The 15575-nt window shown below is 42.2% G+C and overlaps 2 protein-coding genes across 3 annotated transcripts in view; both read right to left on the bottom strand.

Annotated features, from left to right (window-relative positions):
- Nucleotides 1-6118, bottom strand: part of KCTD16 (potassium channel tetramerization domain containing 16) — a 156543-nt gene extending 150425 nt beyond the window's left edge. Inside the window, exons 1-2 of one of the 2 annotated variants that reach the window (XM_080997250.1) lie at nt 6058-6118; nt 1939-3118 (exon numbers count right to left, since the gene is read on the bottom strand). In XM_080997250.1, the coding sequence (XP_080853376.1) occupies nt 1939-2770 (832 nt within the window). In that variant the 5' untranslated portion in view covers nt 2771-3118; nt 6058-6118. Of the gene's footprint in view, nt 1-1938; nt 3119-3374; nt 4131-6057 lie in introns of those variants that run through there. The other variant, XM_080997249.1, reaches the window with a different exon arrangement.
- Nucleotides 1-15575, bottom strand: part of LOC308472376 (uncharacterized protein) — a 616296-nt gene that overhangs the window by 193484 nt on the left and 407237 nt on the right. The gene's annotated exons all lie outside the window — the stretch shown is intronic.

Here is a 15575-nt window from a genome sequence, read left to right on the forward strand (position 1 = left end):
GTGTTTGGGTGTTTTGCTTTGTTTTAGCATGTTCAGTGGTTGGGCCAGCTCTCAGATCCAAGGATGGGTGTGCCAGAGGTTTGCTCAGCTGCTTGCACTGGGCAAGTGAGAAGGGAAGGTAGAAAAACTCATCTGTGGATCATGTCCTAATTGGAAAGGTGCTGCATTTCTCAAGAGAGAGTAGAGGGAAATTTCTTTGTGAGCTCTGCCTGATAAGCAGTATAAAATGTATTAAATAATTAAATTACATAGTCTCAAGAGCAGTTTTACATGTCATTTCCTCATATATCTTCAGGGGGGACTTCCTTTGCTGTATTTTATTTTCTTTCTGTTTCTCTTTTCTTTTGTATCTGTCATATGACCATTGATTGTAACTTGGGAGTGTGTTGGGGTGGGGGTGGGGGAATTAACAAAAGTCCAAAAGAGAGCGCGAGAGAGTAGGGATTTAAGGTCAAGCCTTAATAATTTCCTCTTTCAACTTGTGTCTGCTTTCAAAAAGTTATTTCTTCATGACAACAAACATACAGGCCAAAAGAGAAGTTAGGAACTAATGCACTGAGTATGAATTACATCAACTATGAAATACTAGTAATCTCTGATGTAATTTTAATCAGACTCTAACTTCAATCCTAAACTTTGGACAAAGAAGCAACTATGAACTCCAGCAACTTTCTGGATCTTTATTTTGGCAAAGCAAAGCAACTGTCGATAATAACAATCATACCAATTCCTTATTTCTCCCATTATTATTTTCAATAAGTCAGTGTTTTATTTTAGGAAGAATTGTTTTGAAATTAATTAATACCTGGGCATAGTAACGATTTCATTTATATCATAAACACAAGATACAGGCTCCTAACATATGCATCTCAGACTGGAAGCTCACATAATGCCTTAAATGTGAGTATTGGCACCTATTACTAAGCCTTCTCTCAATTTTCTGCACTACTTTTCAACATCAACCCTCATAATCATCTTCCCTAGCTAGTTATGCAAAGTGCAGCAAGTCAATTGGATAAGACACTTCTACTTCACATTTTTCTTCACAAAACACATTTGCAGGGGACAGGAAAAATCTGGTTGTGATAATGAACCAATTGATCCTTCTCCTTTTTGAAGTAAAATCACAATAAAATACTGCAGCTACACACACTGAAGATCAGACAAGGCCTTTTATATAATAATTTACAGAAGCAAAACTACCCTGGTGTGACCAGACAAAAGTGTTCCCTATACAATGCCAAAGCTTCAGATCTGAGTCCAATCCTCTGATGAGATTCCAGGCAGCAGAGTAAAATTATCCAGTTAAGAGAAACATTTAAATCAGAGTTACCATAGCAAGATGCAGTATACTCATTCTTAGGCATCCACTGTCTATTTCAATATATAGACCTTGTCTATGAAAAAGACCCCTGCTGAAAAAGAGCTAGGATGAGTAGATTTCACTTTTCCTTCTCTGCATATAAGCATATCAGCTTTATTCCTAGATGGCTTGGCTGGTGGTGTGCGATGATTACCAAACACCTATTTCCATTGTACAGTTTCTATCATTAAATCAGCAGCGCCTTTCCGCCTATATTGAATGAGCACTCAAAAATGCACACAAGATAGTTAAACTGCTGGTTAACTATGGCGGGATAGATGCATCTCTGCATGTTTGTGTGAGTGTGTGAATGTCTGTCATAGGAGCAGGGGAGGAAGGAAATATCAGCAGTCTGTGCTGCCCCCTAGCCAAGAACATACCACTGAATTCACCACCAGTGTGTACTCAAAAGACTTGCACTAAATACCCCCTTTGCATCCCGATTCAGAATGAAATTTCAGTTAGCAAAAAGGACACGGAGGCTTGATCAAATCAAGATAACAACCCAGCTACCAAAGGAAACAGACTCCCAGCATGCATCAAACCCAAACAGTCACCACATCAGATGTACTTACGATAAAAGACGTATTCCGTGTAGCTGGACCAAACTTTGTCATCAGTGTATTGATTGACAAAAGAAGCCGTGACTGAAGAATTGCAGGCCACCATGTGGAATCCACATTCTGACAACATATCAAAAGCCCTTTCCAGGTGCCTGAACTTCAGGTAGAACCTGGAGGTGTATCTGTCGGGAGCCCGGTCTGGGTCCCTGCTCTCATTCAAACTTTCTCCAAAAACTTCTTTGACTAGAGCAATCCTGCCGCAAACCAAAATCCGCGGGACCCTCCTGAACTTGGCATCTGCTTGGGTCTCCCGACCCATGGTGCACGACCCCCGGTAGCCAATGGTAATGAAGCCCCACTTTCGATCCGAGGGCATGAGTGACGACGGGGCACATATTCTCGTGTCACTGCTTTGGGAAACCTCCTCGTAATCACTATGGCAATAATCGTCGGGGCTCTGCTTGATCTCGTCCGGACTCAGAATTTTGACCAAGTCTGGCAGCTGAAAGTACTCAGCTTCCCTTTTGAGCCTCCCTCTTTCTGGAAAATGGTCAGGCAGGACCACTTGCTTGTCCCTGAGATAGTCCAAGATGTAGCGGAACAGGAAGCCATCTCTGTCGATGAATATCCTTCCCTTGGAATCTTTTGCAAGATCGTTGGCCGACTCTCTCTTGGAGGTGAACATTTTCCAAAGCAGGGTGTGGGGAATGCCTGTTAAAGTTGAGAGGCGAGTGAAATAAACCTGGCCGCCCACATTCAGCTCTATCACCTCTGGGTAGGATTGTGCAGCTGTTGCTTGCTCTCTGGGAGGGAGGTAAGTCCTGCAGTTTCCACTCAAGGCCATGATATTGTTAAACAAGCCAACCACAAGCTGTGGGGGAACTCGCACTCACATCCAAGGTTTCAAGAAGGCTCCTTATACCCACTCCCCCAGGGGTCTCCTAACATTTAAGGAGACTGGGATGGATGGGTGGGTGGGGAACAAGAAACAGAAATGAGGTTACAGGGTTTATTTCCCAATTGTCCAGAAATGGATGATCACAAAAACTGGCAAGGTGACTTGAACCTTACAAAAACAAAGAAATACGAGAATTGAAGAGGGCTCCCTTCACACAAGACAATCACATAACCAGATCTTCCATCAAAGCCCCAAACAGTAGGATCAAGCCACGTTTCCTTATCATTCACAAGCCTGTTGAATAAAAAGAAAATGAGAAAGAATTATTCCTCTATGCATGGGGGGGAAACCCACACTATTTTAAAAGAGTAAAAAGCAGTTGAGTTTTGAACGCTCAGCATACAACCTATTTAAGGTAATATTTACCTTGCTCTATCATTTTTGTTTAGGTTAAAGAGAGGTTGAAAGAGGTTTAAAAAACACATTCCAGGTTTGCACAAGCATCTCATTTAGATTATGCAAATGAGGGGATAGAAGCATTGAGCCTTACCTTGGTTACACAAATGCACAGTTCCTGCGAAGGGAAGCAACATTTCCTAAGCAACCCCCCAAAAAAATCAGCACTGAGGGTTGAATCTGGTATAGAAGCAAATCCAAAAGCAGGAAAGGGACTGGGGTTTGCGGGGAAGAGAGCAGCTCAGTTGGCAATATCCAGGCAGAACTTAACTGTTAAAACCCTTGCACAGGAAAGTTAACCAGGCTGGGCATCGGAGAGAAATGAAGCTGTGCAGCAATAGCTGAGACCAAGAGAGAGAAAGAGAGAGAGAGGCAAAAGCAGCATAAATCCCAGGTCAGGACTCTTTAGGACAGGAGAGAATTTCAGGAGGAGGACCTTGCTTCAGATGACTTGCAGAAAGCCCAGATAACGTGAAGAGCAGTGAAAGGCAGTTTCAGTGGCATCCCACAGTGGTACCCTCTCCATCAGGAAGGGCAGAGATCCTCCCATGTTCCCAGCCAGGTTGAGAGAGCACAAGCCTGCAGCAGTTTGAAGTGGAGTGGAGCGGGGATGGGTGAGAGGAAGAGGATGCCCAGGGAAGCTGCTTGCTCTCTGCTTTCACTACCCAAGCTGCTGCCTCTGGTTGCTGGGCTGGGTGGTTCCACAGTTCCCAGTGCAGTTCGGATGCTGTTGTTTCAGCAGTGCAGGGAAGAAACCATCCAGGGAAATGACTATTACATCATCTTAAAGGAATATGGCTTTGAGAAAGCCGAGCAACCTGGAGGGGGTGGGACTCGCGCGCTAGTTCGTTTCCCCTCTTCTTCATTTTTTAACGAGTTGCAGGAGGAGAAGCACAACGTGACGCTGCCACAAGCAGCTCCCCTGAACCAGCAGCGAAGCTCCAGGAAAGCTTATGCCGCTTCATCCACTGGGTGAAAAGGACCAGTTCCACATTTTGTCCCTTGCAGAGCTCTGTATTTGAGAGTATTTAAGTTCTCTCTCGTTCTAAACGCAGCGCTCTCTCTCTCTCTCTCTCTCTCTCACACACACACACACACACACACACACACACGTTCCTGTTGCACATTTTTCTGCCTTGATAAACTTGTGTCGCTCTGTGGTGCGATGCAAAATGAAACCTTATGGTTTGATTCTGCTCCCCCGAAGACACACAGTACAAATTATATGACATAAATATGCAAATCGAAGCTTTGATTTCCCCACACACATATACAGGGAAATGTCGCCCGTTCTACAACAAATTAACTCATCAGGATCTGTCAAGCAGAGCAACCAAAAATCAGGGGGTGGAATGGAAAGCAAACAGAAAGAGGCATCGTGCAGTAGTAATAATGGTCTCGAAAAGTTAGGCAAAAAGTCAAATGATAAAGCACCGTAACCAAGTTTCATTGTGAAGTCTGTAGGGTCCTAAAATGTGCTTTTAAAAGCAGTAGCGCCTGCACCAACTTAAGTACAGAGAATCCAGCAATTCAACACAGGTATTCAGGAATTTATATTCTGCACTTTTCAAGGATGAAGTCGTTGCTAATTCTGTTACTGCTGATGATGTTACAAGGATTGGATTAAGCTGCCAGGTAATTTGCTTAAAGGCTTTGGCATTTTCTGAACAAGGTCTATAAGCAGCTTCCAAAAACTTTATTACACAGTGTGTATTTGACATGTGTTAGCTAAACATTTGTTGTAAAGGGGGGGAGGGATCACTCAAATCACACACTGGCTCAAAGTGTTTGCATGGGCTCCAGAAAACACAGCAACAAACATTATTGACGACGATAATTCATTAATTTTCTATCCCACCTTTTTGCCCAAAGGAAACCAGGGTGGTAAACAACACCAAAGTGGTAAAACAATGCATTTATAAATAAGATGAGACACATTTAAAAGATGTTAAAACAATTTCAAACATCTAAAAACATTTAACACAACTAAAAACATGTACAAAAGTCACATGCTCTCACGGATAATAGTTTCAAGGCTTCCAGGAACAGTTTCTTTCACCTATCCAACACCCAGGTAAACAGGAATTTTTAAAGTTCTCCCTGAAGCTCATAATGAGCAAGACAGACACACCTTCCTAGTGAGGTTATTCCAGAGAGCACCACCCAAAAGGCCCTATGATGGGTCAGTGCCAACCAGGTAGCATTTACTGGGTGTTCTGCTACAATATATTTGGGTGCTTCAGCGTGGTATATAGGGCTGAGATTTCAAACCTGTGCAATCTTGACCAGGGACTTCAGAAACATAGATCTCTGTCCTAGTGAAACTGATAACCATATGGCTAAGAACATTCAGCAAATTCTGTAAATTCAACACACATGTGCACGTACACACACACACACACACACAAACTTTTAGTTGCATTTAACTTCAGTCTTGCTTTGGCCATAACATATTTATCTGCTGTCGCCTCTGTAATAATTTCGCTCCAGCAAAATAAAATAAAACCTTCTGCTGGTTTTATTTTGCATGTTTACAGCACCACCTCATGGCCAAATGAGATGATGGCAGACTTTTTAAGAACATACCTTCTAATATGTAACCTAAATTTGCTGTTCTGTGATTCAATCCCACCAAAAAATAGCAGCAGTCTAGAAGCAACCGCTGTCTTCTGTGGTCATCTAGGATGTGTTGGGCTCAAGCCAAAAAAAGAGCACGAGCCAGAGATAACAGTCCTGTGCAAAAGAAAATATCAGCGACATAGATTGAGAAAGCTTACCATGACTGAGCTTGCTTCACTTTGACCTAAATCTGATTCCCTAGAAACTCCAGGTTAAATCCATCCCAGTTCATAAGTCATTACACCTTGGCTTGTATCCAGAGCTGTGCTTCTGCTGTCAGAAAGCCTCTTTAGCTTGTGGAAAGGCTGATTCTGATCCAAAGTAAGAGTGCTGTGTGAGAGAAAAATGACCCCAAGTCTAATAATAATAATAATAATAATAATAATAATAATAATAATAATAATTTTATTTATACCCCACCCTCCCCAGCCAGGATCAGGGCAGCTAACATCAAAGTATATGATACATTAAAAACATAAATCAAACAATCGATTAAAATACAGCTTAAAATCAAATTTGCAGCAGAATAAAATCAGATGGCAACCCACGGATTATAACTATAGGGGTTGGGAGCACTGAGTGATCACCAGGCCCAACTGTTTGTGCTGGTCTTATATGAGCCAGTGGAAAGGGTTAGGGAGGCCACTTACATACAGGGTCTTATTTTAAAAAAAATAGTAGTTATAGTAGTAGCAGTAGTAGTAGTAATAATAATAATAATAATAATAATTTTATTATACCCCACCCATCTGCTCAGCCACTGTGGCTGGCTTCCAACAAAATATAAAGGTACAAAACATCAAACATTAAAAGCTTCTTGAAGCAGGGCTGCCTTAATTGTTCAACACTGACATCTGATGGGAGGGTGTTCCAACAGGACAGGCCCAAGGTATTTCCTTTTTTTTGAGGTCTTACGCACAACTTTGCACAAGCACATTCTCAGAAACTTTTTCTGGCCCAGCGGAATTCATGTGCCACAGGCTGTATCTCCCTTTTTCACCATGTTTCTTATACTGTTGCACAACCCCTAATACGCTTCAACGCTGTGCTGCAAGACTTTCATTGGCTCTTGTGCAAGCACTAGCCATATACATTTTCACCTTCTGGTCCCAGTTCATTGGACCTGAGTCATGATTTTAAAATGAATTAACTGAATTTCTGCATATTTACTGCATCAAAAGATGGAAATGTGTGCAGGTGTGTCAGGGGTCCTTTACCTTTACCTTTTCTAGTCTTTTAAAATGTCCAGTAAGTGATGGAGAACAACAGTGCCCTCCCCCCAAAAAGTGGCTAGAGTTTATATGCATGGTGTTTGCATGCATAAGAATGGCTCAGCTTTTTTGCATAGTTTGGCTACGTAATTATCAGCGCTAGACATTTGAATGTGGTGCGTGTTCATAAGACTGAAACATAATTTATGCAAAGGCATGATTACTTGAAATTATTTATGCAGAGTTGTGCTTGCAGTTTACAGAGGCTAGCCCCTTTATTAAATTTAAATGAAACATCACAAGTAGTATAGCATTGTATTTTTAGGGGGAGGAAGCAGGGGTGCGTTCCTTATTAACTTCAACAGGCTTTTTAAAAGACCAAAGAAGCTGCTAGGATGGAAGGAGATTGCAGTGTGACCTGTGGCACTGAGTCAGAGGGGGTTAATCCTTCCCTGTGTCGTGCCATTTTACCAACTAATAGCTGGCCCACTTGGAGCAACAGCAGCACAAGGAGGGGACGGTGAAAATCAGATTGGATTAATGTTGGATTCTTCTGTTGCATATCATTAAAACTCGCCTTTGTACTAGCGAACAGAGAATATAAACCATAACGAAGAAAACACGTTAGATAAACAGACAGGCCTTTCTACCTAGCCGATCATCATTTCTTAATCCCAGCGGTTATGAGAGAGGAATAATGTCCATTAAGAATAACAACAAATTAAAAACAATTTAAAGGGTAAACAATTAAGTTCAAACCAATAAAACAATAGCAGAAGCCAATCTACAACTCATATCTGTTCCCCACAAAAGTCTAAGGGAATGGAATTTTTTAAAACTGGCGCCCGAAGATGAAGGATGGTGTCAGTTGTATCTCAGGGGAAGGGAGTTCTGGAGCTGAGATGCCACAGTTGAGAAGGCCCAATGCCAGGTGGGCTTGTCTCATTTGTGGGACCACAAGACGGTGTTCTCCACTGCTTAAGGCAGTGATGGCCAAACTTAGGTCTCCAGCTGTTTTTGGACAACTCCCATCATCCCTAGCTAACAGGACCAGTGGTCAAAGATGATGGGAACTGTAGTCCCAAAACAGCTGGAGACCCAAATTTGGCCAACACTGGCTTAGGGTGCCGATTAAATGATTTGAACATTTAAAACATTGATTTTCTTCCCAAAATATTAAAAGCCAGCACAACCCAAACTTACTCTAGTTGGTACCATTTCTACAGGCTATAGCTTATCTCCAAAGGCCACAGAGAAAACTAGTTCAAGGCCCATTTAAATTTAGTGAGGAGTGGGTCTCTACCCCTTTTCAGTCTCCCTTCTGTTTCTCCCTCCTTTCTGCCCCCCCACCCCCGGTTAATATTATAAATTGGCAGACTGGATTTGTTCTTTTCAGCTCAACTAATATTGATGCATTTTGTCAAATAATATTTATTTTTTATAGTGTAACTTATTATTGGATGTCATATTTCATAAAGTTCAATAAAATCATTTTAAAACAAAACCCCAGCTCACTTCTGAGAATAATTAATTGCAAGTAAGGCAGAGAAACAAAGAAACAAAAAGATTACTCTGGGGAAATGTTCTCAGAACATGCATCATGACCCTGAGGTTTGGGACCAGCCCCTTCTTCAGGGGATGAGGATGAGTACTAGGCGTTAGCGGGAGCAGCCCCAGCCCCCAAAACACTTCCCTGGTGCCAGTGGCCCCTCCAGCCCAAGGATGATGCATTGCTGTTCTCTGAACCCCATTGCAGAAAGCCTAGTGAAACCAGAGTCTCCCTGCTACCCCAGTGGAGTAAAAGACTGCTAGGCCCTTTTAGCTGAAGAAGCATCTTTCCATGAAGGTAGAGCTTGCAGCTGTGACAGATCTGCTGCTCTTAGATAGAGCTCAGCCTAAGGCTGACTGGGACTGAAGCAACAGCAGAGCCTTGTTGTCTCACTGAAGAGGTTAGCTTTCAAAACAGGAAAGCATACTCGATAGTCATTTCTATTTGAACATGAAATCTAGGAAACCACTGAATCAAGGAATTTAATGGATACTCAGAGTCTACAAGTGATACTTTAAATCAGGGGGGGTGAATGCATCACTTTGATTTTAGCACAGTTGATTAGTGCCCATTTTACATCCATATTGCTATCCAAGTAAAAGTTGAATAAGTCAAATTTCAATTAAGGATGTTCACCAGGAAACTCTTGAGAATCTAGCCAGGCATCTGCTCTAAATGTGTTATGCTACCATGGTACATATAGGCCTGATTCAGATATAAAATGGTGGAAACCATGGTTTCCTGCTACAACAAGTATTGGGTTTGTGCATGCCTCCTTTCCTTTCATCCTCTTTTACATGCCAGAGGTGCAGACAGGAAGTATCTTTGTTTAAGAAATCACAATCTCCTGTGATATCCAAACTCAAGGAATTGTGGCTTGTTGTAGTTCTAATTACTGAACAAATCTAAAGCTAATAACCCAATTTGATCCTGGTTTGTTCTCACTAATTAGAGTTTAAGCAAACCACAGTATTCCAAGTTTAAACATCCCAGGGAACTGTGGTTTGTTAAAAACCTGGAAGCAAAAGTTTCTGATTTCACAGTCACTGCTGCTCATTCACATATCAGAAATCCATGGTTATTCAACATCTTTGAACTAGGCCATATGATGCAAGCTGCTTCATAGTACAGGGTGCTCCCCCCCCATCCCACTGCCTTTAATGCTATATGTTTCTCAGATCTGGCAGACAAACTGTTAAGGGAGTGTGACAAAATGAAGTGAAAATTATCCACTGAAATAAGAGGTTATCTATTGACATAGTGGTAAGACTTACAAGTGGTAAATGTCTACTTAAATGCAGCTGAAATCCTAATAAAAACCTTTCACCGCTTAATGGCAGGCTTTATCCCAAACCTGGCAGTCATCAATGTAAGAAGCTTGAGTGCCATAAAATATAATACATTCCAGCAATTTATAGTGTGATATTATACAACTTTGCCCCAGATGCCAAAGAAAAGAATGTCTCCCCCAGCTGTTCAGTGGGGGGGGGAGAGCGAGAGAGCAAGAGAGCAAGAGCACGCAAGCAATTACAACACAGGGAAAAGAAAGAGGATGAAGCTTCTTCACATACCTTTGAAGCACATCTGCAGCATATCATTTCCATCCAAGAATTCTGGGCCTTGGAGTTTACCGTACACAGAGTTACAATTGTCGGCAACATTTAACAAACTACAGCACCCAGACTTCTTTGAGGGGGGAGGTGTTTTAAATGGATAGTTTGTACTCAGCCACAATGTAAATGAAAATGTGTATACGTGGTTTTGCACAGAAAATTGCACATTTCATTTCTTTCACATCAACTGCCATTCTTAGGACCCAGACGCTCTGAAAAGGGAAGACATAGCCTATATTGTATGCCAAGATGATACGCTGGTTTCGGATGGATGAATCTTTCGTTGGCAAAAGAAGTAGAAGCCTAGACCAGGGGTCAGCAAACTATGGCCCGGGGGCCGGATGCGGCCCGAAAGGGTCGCGAATCCTGCCCGCACTGCCATTTGAAAACACCCGCCAAGTGTCTGAGGCTAAAAGGCCGTGTCGGCATTTACCTCAATGCGGGGCGGGGTGACAGGCATCTCCAATGCGGCTTTTCAGCAGCGCAGGGACTGATTGGTCAGCCCCTGCGCAGCGCTGAGGTAAACTCTGATGCGGCCTTTCATTCATAGAGCTGCCGCCAACACACCTGCCTCTCAGTGTTATTCTTTGGAGATTCACGCCCAGCCTCAGTTAGTCAATTTACACTGCTGGGAGGTGGGGCCAGTCGCATAAATAGGGGGTGAAGCCGGCAGCAGCCAGGCAGTCGGCTCAGGAGCTTCACCCACCCAACCCTCCCTTTGTTTAATGTTTCTTGTTTGCAGGTTAACCTTTTTTCTTCCTGTTTAGCGGGCGCTGCTACGGTCTTTTGACTAGTTGCTGTTGCGGTTGCTGTTGAAGAACAGGGGGAAAAAATTCCTGCATTGGCAGGTTTTGTCTTCCCCGTAGCAATTCATCACTACTTTGGCGGTTTAAGGCCTTGGTCGGAATCCTTTAGTCTTTTCTTCCCTAAAATGGGGGGGGGGGCTGAAGTGGTGACTCACCTCCCATGCAGCGGTGATTCCAGGGTTCCCTCTTAAAAGGGTTATGATATGGGTGTCACTAGCCATACACTGAAAGGTTGTCAGTGAACTACCCTGCGTGCGGGCATATGGGGTGGGCTGCCTGCATACACGTGTCTTGCAGGACACCCCCATATTCCATTTACGCTGAGGAGCCCCAGTTCCCCCGGCTGGGGGGCTGTGAGGGATACACGCCCAATGCATAAGCCAAGGTCTTCCTACATTTGAGAGTTTGATAAAGTTGTGGCCAAATTTTAATTTCATAACACGTCAGAGTCATTATTCCTTTCTGTTGGTCCCTGGGGGCTGGGGCGGTTGCCACCTGGTCACGCAAAGGTGGGATACTACCAGTCTTACAACTCAGGTCAGATCAATTACCACACTTTTGTTATCAAATGACTCAGGTGTGCCACAACATGGCACAATCCCACAGATGAGCACTTGGGGCTGACTACTGGTGATGAGATTAGGTGAGGGCACTTTTTCAGAAAGCTGCAGCCTTCATTTGTTTATCCAAATACTTGTAAAATAATTCTTTGCCAGAAAGGACATCCAAAACAGTGTACAATCTGCAACAAAACACTATGAGGCAGTCTTACTCGACCTGGTGCCTTCCAGGTAAAGGGACCCCTGACCATTAGGTCCAGTCGAGGATGACTCTGGGGTTGTGGCGCTCATCTCGCTTTATTGGCCGAGGGAGCCACTGTACAGCTTCCGGGTCATGTGGCCTGCATGACAAAGCCACTTCTGGCAAACCAGAGCAGCACACGGAAACGCCGTTTAGCTTCCCGCCGGAGCGGTACCTCCTGCGTTGGCAGGAGCAGGGACCAAGCAACGGGAGCTCATCCTGTTGCAGGGATTCGAACCATGACCTTCTGATCAGCAAGCCCTAGGCTCTGTGATTTAACCCACAGCGCCACCTGTGTCCAGGTGTTTTGGCCAAGAACCCTGTACCCTCATCAAAGAGAAAAGCCTTTCATATTGACTTAACCATACTGAAACTCTGAAGTACTAATACTTTCCTGCTCCTCCACATTGAAAATGCTGTTAGTAATACAAGATGGAGGAAACTAGAGATGCATGTCAGTTCCAAGCATGACCAAAGATCAAGAGCACTGTGTGGTAAGTTGCAAATGCTTCATAGAAAATTGCATTTGAAGCTGAGTTTAAAAACAGCTTGTTACGAAATGAGGTTCAGATGTTCATAGAAAAGTTGTCAAGAAATCCATCATGTGCAGACAAACCCTTGGACAAGTTTAAAGTAGTTAAAGAGGAAGGGCCACATGTCATTGTTGTTTTGCATGCTGAAGGTCTAGGTTCAATCACCAGCTTTTCCAAATAGGGCTGGGAGAGACAGTTCTCTGAAATCCTGGAGAAACACTGCCAGTCAGTGTAGACAATACTGAGCTAAATGAATCAATGATCTAATTGAGTATTACACAGCTTCCTGTGGATTCTATCTGTAAACATGCATGGCATTTTCAGCACAGTAAAGCCAGAGTAAAATTCAAATTGGGCAGTCCAGCAATAACAACAACAACAACAATTTATTATTTATACCCCGCCCATGTGGCTGGGTTTCCCCAGCCACTCTGGGTGGCTTCCAACAAGAGATTAAAAATACATTAAAGCATCTGTAATTAAAAACTTCCTTAAACAGGGCTGCCTTCAGATGTCTTCTAAACGTCAGGTAGTTGTTTATTTCTTTGACATCTGATGGGAGGGCATTCCACAGCCCCCAATTTTGGAACACACCTCTCCAACAACAACAAAAAATGCATACAAAACATCTCTTAAGAGAAAAATGTGCAAAGAAATGTATGTTAGTGAAAAAAGCATACAAGAATGTATTTTTAAGGGGAAATTACTTGAGGAAATGTGTACTTTAGGCAAAACTGAATATGGAAATGTGTTAAGAATTTTTGTCCATACATAAAAAAAAGAATTTCAATTAAAGCAAGATTGGAAAATGAGAAACTGAAACAAAGATTAATAGATTCGCTCAACCAGTGCACAAAGGATCTTCTATCATCTATGCTTAAGACAGGATCTTGCCTCAATTCCAAACATTTTAATACACTGAAAAAGCACAAGGGCCTCACAGTATCTGAATAAAATATATACAGATGGCAATTAGAATTGCTAGATATGCTCCGAATCCAAAGCAGTTTTTTCCCTCCCATCCGTGATGGGAATACCGAACTCTCAAGCTTGGAGTAGGGATAAAATAAAATAAGCCTTATTCCTGGCTACCCAATAGATTCCAACCTTCTTTTAATGTTACTAGCCTTTACTTTACTTGCTTTGTGGATGGTTCAAGAAGACAAGAAAACTATGAATTATTCTGAAAACGGATAATAATGTTAAGAAAGTTAACTGAACATCAACAACAGAAGCTTATGTCTCCTCCTTTAAAATGATGGCTGACGGAAGTATGGACACTCCCATAAATATTAAATCTCACCAGAGCAAAAAGTCCTTTTAAAGTTATTATTTCAATTTACCTTGCAACATCCCAGAGTGCCGGGCAACACCATTAATGGCCTTCAAGAGCCTTAAAAACTCACTTGTTCCAGCTGGCCTTTAATTTGGATGGTTTTTAGGTTAGTGTTGTCTTATGCTATGGGTTTTGATCTTCCAGTTTTAGATTGTTTGGTTGTTTTATGTTGTAAAAAAATACTATGGTAAAAACATCCCCAAGCTGCATGGAGCTGTGAGATGGAGCTGAGCAAGGGAAGACTGGCATGAGGCTGCTCTTGAAGGCTGTGTAATTTGCTGCCTGAAAATCAGGCAAAAGTGGTCATGTTAATTGGCCTCCATTTGGTCTCAAGTGTGTCACATGCCTGTTTTATCCACACTTTGGGAATGAGTCTTGTTCTTGTTACTTTCAGAATTTTGTGTCATTTTAGCAATATATAAGAAGGATTTAAACCACAATCTGGTGTGATCTCACTGAAGCCAATAAGACTGTTCTGGGGAAAGCTTGTGAGAGCAAGAATCTGATTTATAACATACACACACCCGTCCAACAACAACTTTGCTTCCATAGTCACCTGTAATTAATAAATAATACAACAAAACGCCCCAGACAAGCTGAGAACAGCTATGGAAGCAGAAAGACATCTCATTGTAAATCCATACAATGACCTTTGATATTTTTGACATAAAAGCTTAAACTGAAAACTTTCTTACTTGTACTTGTACAACATCGGGTGAAATAAAAGTGTGTATCCCAATGAAAAAGAGTTACAGAGTTCAGTATAAATAAACATAGTGGATCTGGCATGTTCTATAAGCAAGGCAGAAACACGGATGAGCTTGAGCTTTGCAAACCATAATAATTACGAAAAATATGCTCACTAAGGGTGAAATTTGCATCACCTGAACAGGGCTGGGGTAAACTGACTTTGTAGAAATGAAAATGAGAAAGAAAGGAGCTGGTAAGGTAAAACCAACTTTTGATCCATTGCCAATGTATAAGGCAGCTATACTTTCTTCAATATTTCATGTCGTCTCTTCCTAAAAAATTCAGTAGGAGAAACATGAAACATAGCCTTTTTTTCCTTGGGGGCACATCTGAATGTGTTCTCATGTACCATTCCTAATCATATGTTGAAGCTTGAATAGATGAAAGTAATAATCTTTTCCAACACATGGGAACGCATAAGTAGGAAAAAGATATTTATGTTTCCATGTCAGGAGCAGTGCAATGCTTTTTCTTTGCACGATCACTTTCAGTTTGAGAAAGATGCTTATCCATAGATGACTCCAAGCACCAAACGACTCACAGTCCTTTGTAGCTTACATAAATCCAGAGATCTGTTTGGGTCACATCTTTGTGTTGTAACTGCACCTAGGGGTTCAATACCAACAGACAAGGGAATCTAAGAATTCAAAGACATAGAGCGAGATTGCAGGAAGCCACATGCAAAAGAGAATCACATATTCAAGTCATTACTTGATCAAGGGCTCTAACAATGATTTGACAAAACAGATTCATTGGAAGAAACTGGTAAGCTTAAACCGTTGATGATGAACCACAAAATGAAATGGCACTTGATAGACTTCAGTGGTTATGTTCACAAGGCATACTCAGACATGATGAGTCTAAGTACCCAGCAGATCATACCTGCACAGTTTTTGGACTATTGGCCAGGAGATAAATAAAGCTGTTGGTTTTCCTCTCCGTTTCAGTGGGTTCATAAGCACCTCGCAGGCCAAAAGCTGATAGAGCTTATTCAGCTTGGAGGGTCACATCCTTTAAACTCTGGGTAGATACTATATGGGACGTGGGTGGCGCTGTGGTCTAAACCACTGAGCCTAG

Source organism: Podarcis pityusensis (genome assembly GCF_964106645.2).
Source record: "Podarcis pityusensis genome assembly, chromosome: 2".
Taxonomy (NCBI): Eukaryota; Metazoa; Chordata; class Lepidosauria; order Squamata; family Lacertidae; genus Podarcis; species Podarcis pityusensis.